At 42.1% G+C, this 13,203-nt stretch overlaps 1 protein-coding gene across 1 annotated transcript; it reads left to right on the forward strand.

Annotated features, from left to right (window-relative positions):
• The first annotated feature begins 1,168 nt into the window (after positions 1-1,168).
• LOC139659378 (catechol O-methyltransferase A-like) lies at positions 1,169-12,958 on the forward strand. Its single transcript, XM_071537628.1, has 5 exons — positions 1,169-1,327; positions 11,036-11,153; positions 11,272-11,465; positions 12,374-12,505; positions 12,719-12,958. The coding sequence occupies exons 1-5, from the start codon at positions 1,169-1,171 to the stop codon at positions 12,956-12,958; spliced, it is 843 nt and encodes a 280-aa protein (XP_071393729.1).
• The last annotated feature ends 245 nt before the right edge of the window (positions 12,959-13,203 follow it).

The raw sequence follows: 13,203 nt of genomic DNA on the forward strand, positions 1-13,203 counted from the left end.
GTTGTGCATGTGGCAATCTACACTTCTCTGCAAAAGTCTGGCAGAATATGTTGGCCTTTCATTTGCTGTGATGTGGGGAATGCCCTGGTGTTCAATGACAGGGATGTCTGTCCTCTGTCTGTCTGTCTGTCTGTCTGTCTGTCTGTCCTCTGTCTGTCTGTCTGTCTGTCTGTCTGTCTCCATCACAGGTTGAAAACTCATTTTTTTAGAATCACCTCGTCACCCTGCATCACTTCCCTCTCCTCTGCTCTCTCTAATTAAATTATATTAAAATCCCTTCTCTTTCTCCTCTGCTTTTCTTCTGTCTCTCTGCTCAGCTCTTCTTCTGCATTTGGTTCAACGCTGGCACTTGGGAGAGCATCTGTGGAAATTACATTGAAACCCAAACCCTTTCAAAAGTTTCAATGCCAATAAAACAAGACTAAGAGTCTAGCAGCCGCCATGTTGAATTTTGTAGAAGCATCTCTGCTGGGTCAAACTCAGCAGTCAAACTTCCTGCTGCACACTTTCACCAAGTGCCCAGAAGTGGAGAACAGAGCGACGACACTGATCCATAGAGCCTTAATTAACAGTTAGTCCCACCCCTGCATTGTGATTGGCTGAGAGTCATTCCAAGGCGTGGCTCCTCTTGGATCTGCTGACATTCTGTTGATACGATGGCTGCATTCGCAGCTTAAAGCCCTTCGGTCCGACCGCATCCAGCAAACTGGACTGATGATGAATTCTGTCAGGATTCTGTTCGTGTTTTGACTCTTCTGCCCCCTCTGGTCAGAGGAGGAATAGCAGCACAGAATTATACTACAGCCAATGGTGTCAAGCTAACTATCTGAACCTCCTGGCTTGCATGATGCCACTCTCTCTCTCAGTATGTTTCTAATGTTAGCTCTGTCTCTCTCAGTATATTTCTGTTAGCTCTCTCTCTCTATCTCTCTCTCTCTCTCAGTATGTTTCTAATGTTAGCTCTGTCTCTCTCTCTCAGTATATTTCTGTTAGATCTCTCTCTCTCTCTCTCTCTCTCTCTCTCTCTCTCTCTCTCAGTATGTTTCTAATGTTAGCTCTGTCTCTCTCTCAGTATATTTCTGTTAGCTCTCTCTCTCTCCCCCTCTCTCTCTCTCTCCCTCTCTCTCAGTATGTTTCTAATGTTATCTCTGTGTCTCTCTGCCTCAGCATGCTGGTCACGGTGTTGGCGGTACCGGTCGGTCTGTACGTTTTGTGCCGCTGGCTGGTTCCCTGGTCGGTGCGGTCGAACGCCCGCCTGGCTTTACTGTGGCACGACTTCCTGGTGGAGCGAACCCTCGACCTCCTGACCCGGACCTCACGACCCCAGGTGACCTTTCTGCTCCCATCCTGTCTGTCTCTGTGTCTGTCTGTCTCTTTCTCCTGTCTCTCTCTCTCTCTCTCTCTCTCTATCCTGTTTCTCCCTCTCTCTCCTGTCTCTCGCTCTCTTCTGTCTCTCTCTCTTTCTCCCATCTCTCTCTCTCTCGCTCTCTCTCTCTCTCGTGTCTCTCTCTCTTTCTCCCGTCTCTCTCTTTCTCCTGTCTCTCTCTCTCTCTCTGTCTCTCTCGTGTCTCTCTCTCCCTCTCTCTCTCTCTCAATTAAATTCAATTAAATTCAATTAAATTCAATGTGCTTTATTGGCATGAAAATTCACAGACAATATTGCCAAAGCATCAAGATGAATATCAGTCTCTGTCAAATGTTTTTTATTTGAGCATGTTGACATAAATACATATACATGAGCATATATATCCATTTTTTATTTTTTATTTTATTTAACCTTTATTTAACCAGGTCGATCCCGTTGAGATACAATGACCTCTTTTTCAAGGGAAGCCTGGCCAAGACAGCAGCCTAAGAAAAAATTAAAAACAAACAACACCAACTCACACAACAAAATAAATAAAATTCATGCTAGATATAAGCAACAGGATTAAGAATTTACATTAAAACAACAACAAGTGCGATATGTAGCTGCTACAAAATCTCTCATACGGTTTTTAAAAGTTCCAAGAGTGATGAGTTCCTTCAGATTCAATGTGTTCTGCAGTGAGTTCCAGGCAGCAGGTCCAGAGTACTTAAAACAGTGCTTCCCAAATTCAAAACGAACCGTTGGCACGTTTAATAAGTACAAATCATTGGAACGTAAACAGTAATTGCTGTGGTTTTTAGAAATGTAATCACATAAGTAGTGGGGGAGTAGACCTAGGATTGCTTTGTAAATAAAAGTGTACCAGTGCGTAAGGCGGCGCGTCGCCAAAGAGGGCCACTCAACTCGAGCATATAAGGTGCAGTGGTGAGTGAGGGCTCTACAACCCGTGATGAACCTTAAGGCACCGTGATACACAGAATACAGAGATCGCAGACAATTCGCAGGGGCATTCATGTATAAAATGTCGCCGTAGTCAAGCACAGGGAGAAAGGTGGCAGCAACCAACTTTTTCCTGGCAGCAAAAGAAAAACAAGACCTGTGACGAAAAAAGAATCCCAGTTTCAACCCTAATCTTTTTACCAGGTTTTCTATGTGAGATTTGAAAGAAAGCCGATCATCAATTAAAATGCCAAGATACTTGTAACAGGTCACAAGTTCAATCTCACACCCTTGTAATGATAAAATGCTGGGAGGGGACTCAGGTACTTTCCTGCCATTGGAGAAAATGATCAATTTAGTTTTGGCAGCATTTAAAACAAGTTTTAGCTCAATGAGCTGACGTTCCACAAGGTTAAAAGCGATCTGTAACTTGCCAAGGGCCTCAACAAGGGTGGAGCCACAGCAGTATATGACTGTATCATCGGCATAAAAATGAAGTTTGGCATTAGGGACATTTCTGCCCAACGTGTCCACATAAATAACAAACAGAAGTGGGCCCAGAACTGAGCCCTGGGGCACGCCAGTAGAAACATTTAGCAGTGTGGATGAGTTGCCTTTAAAATAAACACATTGCTTTCTATCAAACCAGCCAACGGCCTGCTCAGACAAACCAATATCAAGCAATCGTTGCTTCAAAATGGAGTGGTCCACTGTGTCAAAGGCCTTAGAAAGATCAACAAAGAGGGCTGTACAAATTTGTTTGCGATCCAGCGAGTCTATTATATCATTGGTGAATTTGAGGGAGGCTGTGATAGTGCTGTGTTGTTTCCTGAAGCTGGATTGAAATGGGGAGAGAATATTGTTAGTATGGAGGAAATCCTTCAACTGATCATTAACTAGACCTTCGAGGACCGTTGACAAAATGGACAACTTGGATATGGGTCGATAATTATTCAAGCAGGTAGGGTCCCCCCCTTTTAAAAGGGGTAGAACATAAGCAACCTTCCAAATTTCAGTAATACAATTTGTAGTAATAGTGAGGTTAAAAAGACATTGGAGGGGTCTAGCAATAAAATCAGCAGCTAACTTTAAAAAATAAGGTTCTAAACGATCTGGGCCTGCAGATTTAGTTATGTCCAGAGAGAGGAGAGCTCTACAGACCTCTTCCACTGAGAACAACCTAAAACTAAAGGAAGGTTGACCAACAGACATGTGACCATCATCTGGAGTAGAAGGCACAAGATTAAGGGCAGGTGCGGCAATCGGGGGAGAAGACCTGGAGAATAGGGAGCCAGAGGCAATAAAATGCTTATTAAAACAATCAAGCATAGAAGCCCTACCAGTTACAGTAGTGGCATCATTAACAATACAGGGTGGGAGTTCACTATGATTATCTGTGGCTGAAATAGATTTGATCACTTTCCAAAATTTTTTAGGGTCATTTAAATTTTTGGTTGTTGCAGAGACATAAAAATCAGACTTGGCTTTTTTGATAAGAAAGGTAAAACCATTTCTGAGTTGCCTAAAGATGAGCCTATCTGCCTCGGACCTGGTCTTCCTAGCCTTAGCCCAAGCAAGGTTTCTATTATGCAGTAGATCGGCTAAATCAGGCGTGAACCATGGATTATCCCTCCCTTTAACCTTATATCTTTTGAGGGGAGCATGTTTATCAACCAGAGAAGAAAAACCTTCAGAGAAGAATTTCCATGCAGTCTCCACGTCATTAATTAATTCAATACGTCCCCAATTAAAATTATACAGATCATGGAAGAACCCCTGTTCAACAAAGGCCCTCATATTACGTTTTATCAAAATACGGGGTTTGGTTTTAGGGACTTTGGCATTTCTGACTGCAGCAATCACACAGTGGTCACTTATATCATTTGCAAAAACACCTGACATAGAGTACTTGTGTGGAGCATTAGTCAAGAACAAGTCAATTAAAGATGATTTATCAGGGAATTTTAAATTGAGGTGTGTGGGGTTCTCAATGAACTATGTAAGATTTAGTGAGACATCTTTGAAGGTATCAGATTTAGAATTTAGCCAATCCCAATTTAAATCACCGGTTAAGATTATTTCATTATAATTCAGGTCAGCTAACAACTGAGTCAAGGAGGTTAGGGCCTCAGCAATAGCTGATGGGGGTCTATAGCAGCCCACAACAGTTACAGAAAACCTGTTTGACACCTCAAGATTTATGGCCAGGAACTCAAACTGTTTACTGAGTGATTTGGACAGCAAGACATTTACATTAAATTTGGATTTGCAATAAATTGCAACCCCACCCCCTTTCCTGGGACAGTCGGCCCTAAATACATTGTAGCCTTTAATGGAGATGGCTTTATCAGAGTAAGATTTACTGAGCCATGTTTCAGACAGAACAATGACATCTGCGTTAGTTGATTTTGCCCAAATGCGCAGCATATCAATCTTTACTGGCAAACTCCGAATATTCAGATGGATTATACCTAGCCCAGTCCTATCCTTAAATTCAGTAGGTGTGTTACAAATAGCAATACCAGGGCCAGGATTTGGCTGTATACCAGAAATCAAGAGTAAAAGAAACAACAAAAATCTGTTCCTGATAGTTCCAAAGTTGCTAGGTGTTTCTTTTTTAGAGTGTAACCTAGCAGTAAATATGACAAGAGACTTATCTGACAATACAAAGTTTCTAAGACAGAGATGCAAACAAGACACAACCATTTGGCATAGTTAAAACGGTCCACATAAGGGACTGAATGAATCGGCACTTGCACACTTAGGTCACTGGGTAAATTGAGCGTTTGAGGCGTTGGAATGATTGGAGGAGAGGCCACATTCACTGTTGCGCACTCCCCATGATAGCTGGTTAACCCAAGGTCAAGCTGTCAGTTTCAAATTTGCTGAACAAAACTCAGGAGAAGCAGCAGCAAGACATTTCTCCGTTGATCTTTTTTCGGCTTTTATCCTTTCTAAGGTCGGCTACCGGTATTTTGATACGGGGCACGCTGCATAATTGACGCCCCAATAATGCCATATAAGGTTAGGGGTCTGGCCCATGTGTCGGGAAGCTTCATTCATAAAAATGACACGGAAGACTAAGGAGAAGTCTACCGGCTCTGAGACCGAAGTCCTACTATCAGAAATAAGTCAACCAAAGCATATAATATTTAATATAATTCAATAGTGGAATCAAAGGCCCTGCTAAAGCCAAGGAATGGGAAAAAAAAAAATTGTGCTGTTAATGCAGTGCCGTCTGTTGTGCGTTCCCATACGAGAATCAACTATAGGCCTAGTATTCCTATACTACATTTTAAATGAATACTAAATAAATATCCCAACAAATCTATAATTCCCTATAGGAATATTATAGTGATACTACAGAAGACAAAAAATACCATGATATGGTCACTATAAACTCACTAGTGAGTATCACAGACACCCTAAGTCCGTATCGGAGTATTATAGGAATATTATAGGTCTATAGTGATTTGTTGTTAGGGCACCATCACAGAAATAAAAAAAGAAATGGCTTGACATGAAATTAGAGGCAAAAAGCAAGACGATTCAATTACAATTACAATTTCACATTTGGCAGACGCTTTTATCCAAAGCGATTTACACATGAGATTTGCACACAACACAAGCAAGTTTCTAGATAGGAGAGAACAACGAGAGTAAGTGCTATAGAGCTAAGTTCTGGTCCAACAGGACAAAGGTGCTACGAGGGAGTGCTACAAGGTAGTGCTATGAGGTAATGCATAGAGTGCAAAAAAGTTTTTTTTTTTTTATTTTTATTTTTTTTTTTTATGAATTCATTCATATGGATTCATAATGGTTTAAATAAACAATTTGATAGTATTTCCCATCTTTACTGAGCAAGAGTTTTGTGCGAAAGGAATTAAAGGCCTGTCCCATATAGACGCCTGTCCCAAATATAGGCCGGTTGAGTTCAGTGTAATAAAAAAAATAATAAAATGTAATGTAATAATAAAAGCTCGGGCTATTAATTAAAGTTTTATGGTAGATGGTGCAAAAGTAGGGTTTCTAGCAATAGGTAGAGCATAAGATATGGATGCCAGATTAAAGTGTGATCTAATTTGTTTCCAAATGCGCAGGGTACTGTGAATCGCTACATTGCAATTATATAAAGATTTTTCAATGGTGTAAGGTGACAGAAGGATGGCACCTATCGAGTAAGGTTGACATGCCTCCCGTTCCATTTCAAGCCAGACTGGTGGAGTTGCTGTGTCATCTAGCCAGTATGTCATAATCCTAATGTTGGAAGCCCAATAATATGATAAAAAAATTGGGAATGCCAAGCCCCCTTCCCCTCTAGATTTGCAGAGGTGTTTCTTGCCAATTCTATGTGTTTTGTAGTCCCATAAAAAAAGGGGTTACAATTGAGTCCAATTGTTTAAAGAAGCATTTGGCAAGAAACACTGGGATATTCTGAAATAAGTACAACAATTGGGGCAAAAATACAATTTTAATAGCGTTAATTCTGCCAAGTAATGATATTGGAAGGGTCTTCCAAAACTGTATATTTGACTGTAATTTAGACAATAATGGAGGGAAATTCGCCTTGAATAAAGAGGTGTGGCATTTTGTAGTCTGAATTCCTAAATATGTAAATTTCTCTGGAGATACGCTAAAAGGGAGGTTCTGTAACCAAGAATTATCCTGTACACGTATGGGCATTAGCTTGCTTTTACTCCAATTTATTCTATATCCAGAGAAGGTCCAAAATGAATTGATCTTTTCTAGTATCTTTGGAATAGTAACTTGTGGCTGAGTAATATATAACAGTACATCATCAGCGTATAATTATATCTTATTTATAGATTTTTCTGTGTCATAACCGCGAATTAGAGGGTCTGAGCGGATACTCTCAGCAAGAGGTTTGATTAAAACGGGGGGACATTGTTTGATTTGTGAGGATTTGTGCACAAGGGTTGTTATAGAGGAGCCTGACCATTGAAATGAATGTTTCCCCAAATTTAAACCTTTTTAAGATTTCAAACAGATAGGGCCATTCGACGTGGTCGAATGCCTATCGAGTGACAGAATGGCTAGTTCTTCTCTCAGTCTGTCAGTAGAGTACATGATGTTGAACAATCGTCTAAGATTGAAAAAAGAATTTCTGTTTGGTATAAAACCAGTCTGGTCTGAGTGTATTAGTTTATCTAAAAGGGGGCTCAATCTGTTAGCCAGGACTTTGGAAAACACTTTTCCATCTTGGTTTAACAAGGACATGGGACAATACGAGCCCACTTCTTCTGGGTCCTTACCCTTTTTATATATCATTGTAATGACTGCTTCTGTTAGTGTAGGAGGTAGGACACCATCAGTGTGGGCTTGAGTGAACATCTTATGTAAATATGGACAGAGAATTTCGTTAAATTTTTTATACAGCTCACCTGGGAGGCCATCAGGGCCAGGGGCTTTATTGCTTTTAAGTGAAGTGATGGCCCTTTGAATTTTTTCAACAGAAATTTCAGTCCAGCTGAGCTGACTCTTCTTCGTCTAAGGTTGCATTTATCTATGAAATCTTGCATAACAGTGTAGTCTGTATTATTTTTGGATGTATACAGGTTTCTGTAAAATTAGAGAAATTGGTCACTAATGTCTTTGGGTTTCGTCAAAACCTCACCTTTGTCAGATTTAATTTTGTGAGTCGTGCGATCATGTTCCTGTTTTCTGAGTTGCTGCGCTAAAAGTCTATGTGGTTTGTCACTAAATTCGAAATATTTCTGTTTGGTGTATAAAAATGCCTTACTAACTTTTGCTGAGATTATCTTGTTATATTCATATTTTAGGGATGATATTTTTTTATGTAATTCATTAGAAGGTGTTCGGGCATTCTCTTTGTCTAGCAGGTTAATTTGCTGGTCTATTTCAAGTAATCTGGCTTTATTCTTCTTCCTTCTAGACGCTTCAAATGAAATAACACAGCCTCTAAGAAAGGCTTTGAATGCCTCCCAAAGTATAGAAGGAGAGGTCTCTGAGTTGTCATTAATTAGGATTGTCTACATTGGGTGCATATATGTTCAATAAGGTGAGAGGTGTAGAATATATTTCCCCGGTTACAATCAAAAACCGACCTTCTTTATCAGATATTGTGGCTCTGTGAATGAAGGGAATGCCTTTCCTTATCATAATTGCTGTACCCCTTGCTTTAGCAGGGAATGATGAGTGGTATATATTTCCTATCCATTTACACCTTAGTCTGGTATGAGAATCATTTTTCAAATGAGTTTCCTTTAAAAAAAATTTATATGGTGATAGTGACTTAAGATGAGCAAAAACGTTCCCTCTTTTAATCGGATTATTCAGACCGCGTACATTCCAGCTGGCTAGAGTCAGACCTCTCCTCTGTTCCTCTGTATTCAGATCATCTTGTGTTGGCATCAAAAAAAGGTGCAAAGTAAAGATCTGTTTTAATTAGCCAACCTTCAAGTAGTGATTCTAAAGTAGTATGATGGCTGAGTCCCCTCCCTTCCTCCCTCCTAGACCCCCAAGTTCTATATACTCCCTTAAACTCCCTAGAGCAATAACCTGTACAAGCAAAAACCAAAAACCAAAACAAACAAGTATGGCACGAATGTACTTCAGGAAGTGTTCAAATAATAATAATAATGAACAAATAAACAAACGATAATGTATCTAACTAAAATCTATTACTTCCCTGAGCTGTTACTGTTAACCTACTACTAAAACTACTATTTCTCCTCTAAACAAATAACTTGTCTCTGGAACAATTGGAACAATTCAAATACAACTCACAGTCCCAATATGAAATTTCCTTGCATTGGATGTGAACAGGGTTTTACTCAGATGGCATCATGGGCAACGGAGTGGTGAAAAAGCCACGATAGGCTATCTGGCCAGCCGCTAGGTTATGATAACAAAGGAAAGCGGAGCATACCTTAAGAACTTGAAAAAGCCAACGCAGTTTGAGAAAAAATTAAACCAGCAGGCTAATAAACAATACACCGATTGGATCGGTTCACCTCCTGTATTCAGTTCCAACATATGTTTAATCTAGTCAGTCAGAGATGGAACATTCTCTTGGCAGATAGGAGGAAAGGAAAAAAGAAAAAAGAAAGAAAAAAAAATGAGTTCACTGTTCCAATGGCACCCGACCGACGAGTCCGCGTCCGCCCATCACTCCTCAGGATAGGATATGGATGTCGGCGTAGGCAGTCTGTCCACTCAGCCGTGAGACTTTGGGGTTGATAGTCTATATTATTTAGCCAGCCAGTGTGTCCCTTTCTACCGCGGCTGTCCAAACTGTTCTTCGGCATAATTCTGAGCTTCCTTTGGGTCAGTGAATGACATTTTCACATTTCCATGCGTCACCATCAGTCTGGCTGGGTACACCAGCCCATATCTGACGTCTGGTCTTCCTCACAGCATCTCTCTGACTTTGGTGAATGCTGCTCTCCGTTTGACCACAGAGGGGGGAAAGTCTGGAAATATGTGTATTTTTAATTTCAGGTTTTTCTTTTCCATGGCCCTCTGTAAAATCTCCTCGCAAATGTGATAATAATGTAATCTCAAGATGAAAGGTCGGGGTGGGTCTTCTGGTTTGGGTCTCTGGCAATTGATTCTGTGTGCTCGGTCTATCAGAGGTTTCTCCTCCAGAGACAGCGCTTCGGCTAGGAGTTGGGAGATGAAGTCTCTAGTCTTTGGTCCTTCTTTTCCCTCCGGTATTCCCATGATCCTAATATTGTTTCTTCTTGAACGTGCCTCAAGGTCTTCACATTTTTCATCCAGTTGTTTTACCTCTGCTGTCAAACGATCCACTGCGGTCTGAAGTGTAGAGAGGGCGTCGGACTGGTTTGGTCTCTAACTCTTTTGAAGTGGCGTCATGTACGGCTGATTTGTTTTTCAGTTCTGAAATAGACTTCTGGATACTTTGATTTAGGGATGAAATCTCACCTCTAATGGCAGCAGACACTTCCGTAATGCGGTTTTCTATCGTATCACAGACGTCCGATTTGATCCGGTTCACCTCCGTGCTTAATGCAGCGATGGGAGCGAGCACAGTCTTGTTCGAGGGTTCGTCCTCGCTTTAGTCATCGGTATCCGGGTTTTCCGGGTCCGGCATGTCCGAGACTTCTGGGCCTGCTTCAGACGTCTCAGTCTTTTTGCCCCTTGGCTTTATCATGATAAAAATCGAGCAAAATAAGATGCTCCTGGGACTGCTGTTGGGTTTATATTCTTCAGGAAGTGGGTAGAGTTAAATAATTTTGTTTTTAATCGAATTAGTGAGTCATTGCTTGCTAGCGCCCCGATGAATATCAGTCTAGGTGTGTGTGTGTGTGTGTGTGTGTGTGTGTGTGTGAGAGAGTCAGTGCCTGGACAGAGGAACTTGGTTGCTGTGTGTTCAGCTCCTGAACCCAGAGCCTCCATCGCAGAGTGAGGATCAATAAACTATGTGAAGGAATTAATGTTTGCTGGTAACAAGGGTTACACATTACACTCTCTCTCTCTCTCTCTCTCTCTCTCTCTCTCTCTCTGTCTCTCTCTCTCTGTCTCTCCCTCTCTCTCTCTCTCTGTCTCTCTCTCTCTCTGTGTCTCTCTCCTGTCTATCTCTCTCCTATGTATGTCTTGTCTCTTTCTCTCTCTTTCCCTGTTCGAATTTTTGACTTCTAATATTTGAGTTAGAAGAAGAGAAAGGTCTCAGAGGAACTGCAGAGGAAATGAATGGATAAACATGACAGTGAATCTGTGTTGCAGCGCCTCCTGCAGGCCGTCCAGAGAAACGCTTCCAGAGGAAACCCAGACAGCGTGATTTCATCCATCGACCTCTTCTGTAAACACACTGAGTGGGCCATGAATGTGGGAGATGAGAAAGGTACACACACACACACACGCACACACACAAACAAGTTTCAAGTTTTTTTGATTGTTCAAAGTATTATTATTAACACAGATACATCATCAAACATCTGTTCTACCTGACTCTCTCCCAGGAGCCATCTTGGACTCGGTCGTCATGGAAACATCTCCATCCACGGTGTTGGAGTTGGGAACTTACTGCGGTTACTCTACCGTCCGCATCGCCAGGCTGTTGCCCCCGGCAACCAGGCTGATCACGGTGGAGATGAACCCTCAGTATGCCAGCGTGGCGAGACAGGTCATCCAGCATGCCGGACTGCAAGACAAGGTCAGAGGTCAGAGGTCAACAGACAGGGACATGGGAGTTCCGTGAAAACAGTATAGGTTATTTATCTGGTAAGTTGGTCTGAAACTTTATAGCCATATTCCAAAGTATTTGTATAATTGCATAAGTTCAATTTGGATAGCACTTAGTATATGAGGTTAGGGTGGAGACCAGGACCAGCAGTATTAGTCAAGAATCCTTGTGAATAAGGACAATTTAAAACAAGTTTGAGATTGATGAGAGAGCATCAAAGGCAGACTGTGATCTAGTAGGCAGGATGGTATCATCGGCATAAAAACAGACATTACAATGCACTGTTGAAAAACAACATTTATATATAATGTGAATAAGAATGGATAAAGGATAGAGCCTTAGAGATTTTGGAATGGTGTGTCCTGTCCAAGGATCTCAGGCTGCGAAGGGAGTGAAAGGTCAGATGTAGCTTGGTGCTAATCCAGCACGAGTCTCGAAGGTGAGCAGTAAAACCTTAAACTCAATTCTAAAATTTACTGGCAATAGAGAATCTAAAATAGAACTAATAAGGCAGAAGCATTCTGCTGTATTCTGAAACTTGGGGCATCAAACACTTGATATCTGTAAAGCAAAGCGAGTAGAACTAAGCTGGTGGGCTCACTGGCCTTTGTGGGAACATACGTATAGCTGTGTGTCATCATCAGTAGAAACCAGTAGAAGACTGTGTTGTACCAGTCAGCTCCAGTAGAAACCAGTAGAAGACTGTGTTGTACTGGGATGTATATGAGTCAAGATGGGGCTCCCTGGAAAAATAAAGTGCATAATTATTCTGAGGATTATTTGTTATTGTTGTCATTGTCAATAAAGTTATTGAGCAATTTTTTTTTTTTTTAGTAATTGTTGACAGGAGATTTTGTTATTGTTGTCATTCCTGTCAGGTCTGTCTGGTTGAAGGAGCGTCAGGTGACTTGATTCCCAAGATGGCCGACATGTTTGGGATCCAGACATTTGACTTTGTTTTCCTGGATCACTGGAAAGACCGATACCTTCCTGACATCAAACTGCTGGAGGTAACGAACTCTGACCTCTGACCCTGACTCATCTAGCTAGCTCTAAACCTGCGCTCACACCACAGTTGGCATGGCGTAATTGACTCCTCCCCCTCCTGCTGTAACTCTGACTCCTCCCCCTCCTGCTGTAACTCTGACTCCTCCCCCTCCTGCTGTAACTCTGTGACTCCTCCCCCTCCTGCTCTAACTCTGTAACTCCTCCCCCTCCTGCAGGAGTGCGGCCTGCTGGCCAGCGGCTCGGTTCTCCTGGCGGATAACGTTCTCTGTCCCGGGACTCCAGAATACCTGCAGTACGTCCGTTCAAACCCGCAGTACCACAGCCAGTTCTACCAGGCTCACCTGGAATACACCAGAGTACCAGACGGCCTGGAGAGGTCTGTCTACCTGGGAGAGACAGACAGGGAGACAGACAGGCAGAAAGATAGGGAGACAGTCAGGGAGACAGACAGATAGACAGACAGGTAGACAGACAGGGAGACAGGTAGACAGACAGGGAGACAGACAGGGAGGCAGACAGGTAGACAGACAGGGAGACAGACAGGGAGACAGACAGGGAGACAGTCAGGGAGACAGACAGGGAGGCAGACAGGTAGACAGACAGGGAGACAGACAGGGAGACAGACAGGGAGACAGACAGGAAGACAGTCAGGGAAGCAGACAGGTAGACAGACAGGGAGACAGACAGGGAGACAGTCAGG

The sequence above is a fragment of the Centroberyx affinis genome, unplaced genomic scaffold, assembly GCF_046629955.1.
Source record: "Centroberyx affinis isolate AG114_WGS23_722 - 3 ecotype Tasmania unplaced genomic scaffold, CSIRO-AGI_Caff_v1 ptg003079l_1, whole genome shotgun sequence".
In the NCBI taxonomy this organism is placed as follows: domain Eukaryota; kingdom Metazoa; phylum Chordata; class Actinopteri; order Beryciformes; family Berycidae; genus Centroberyx; species Centroberyx affinis.

What these genes read in the sequence shown, in the direction of transcription:
- LOC139659378 (XM_071537628.1), top strand. Translation starts at nt 1,169, where the DNA reads ATGCTGGTCACGGTGTTGGCGGTACCGGTCGGTCTGTACGTTTTGTGC. An exon ending in GAATGTGGGAGATGAGAAAG is followed by an intron (nt 11,154 to 11,271) that starts GTACACACACAC and finishes ACTCTCTCCCAG; the next exon opens with GAGCCATCTTGGACTCGGTC. An exon ending in ATGCCGGACTGCAAGACAAG is followed by an intron (nt 11,466 to 12,373) that starts GTCAGAGGTCAG and finishes CATTCCTGTCAG; the next exon opens with GTCTGTCTGGTTGAAGGAGC.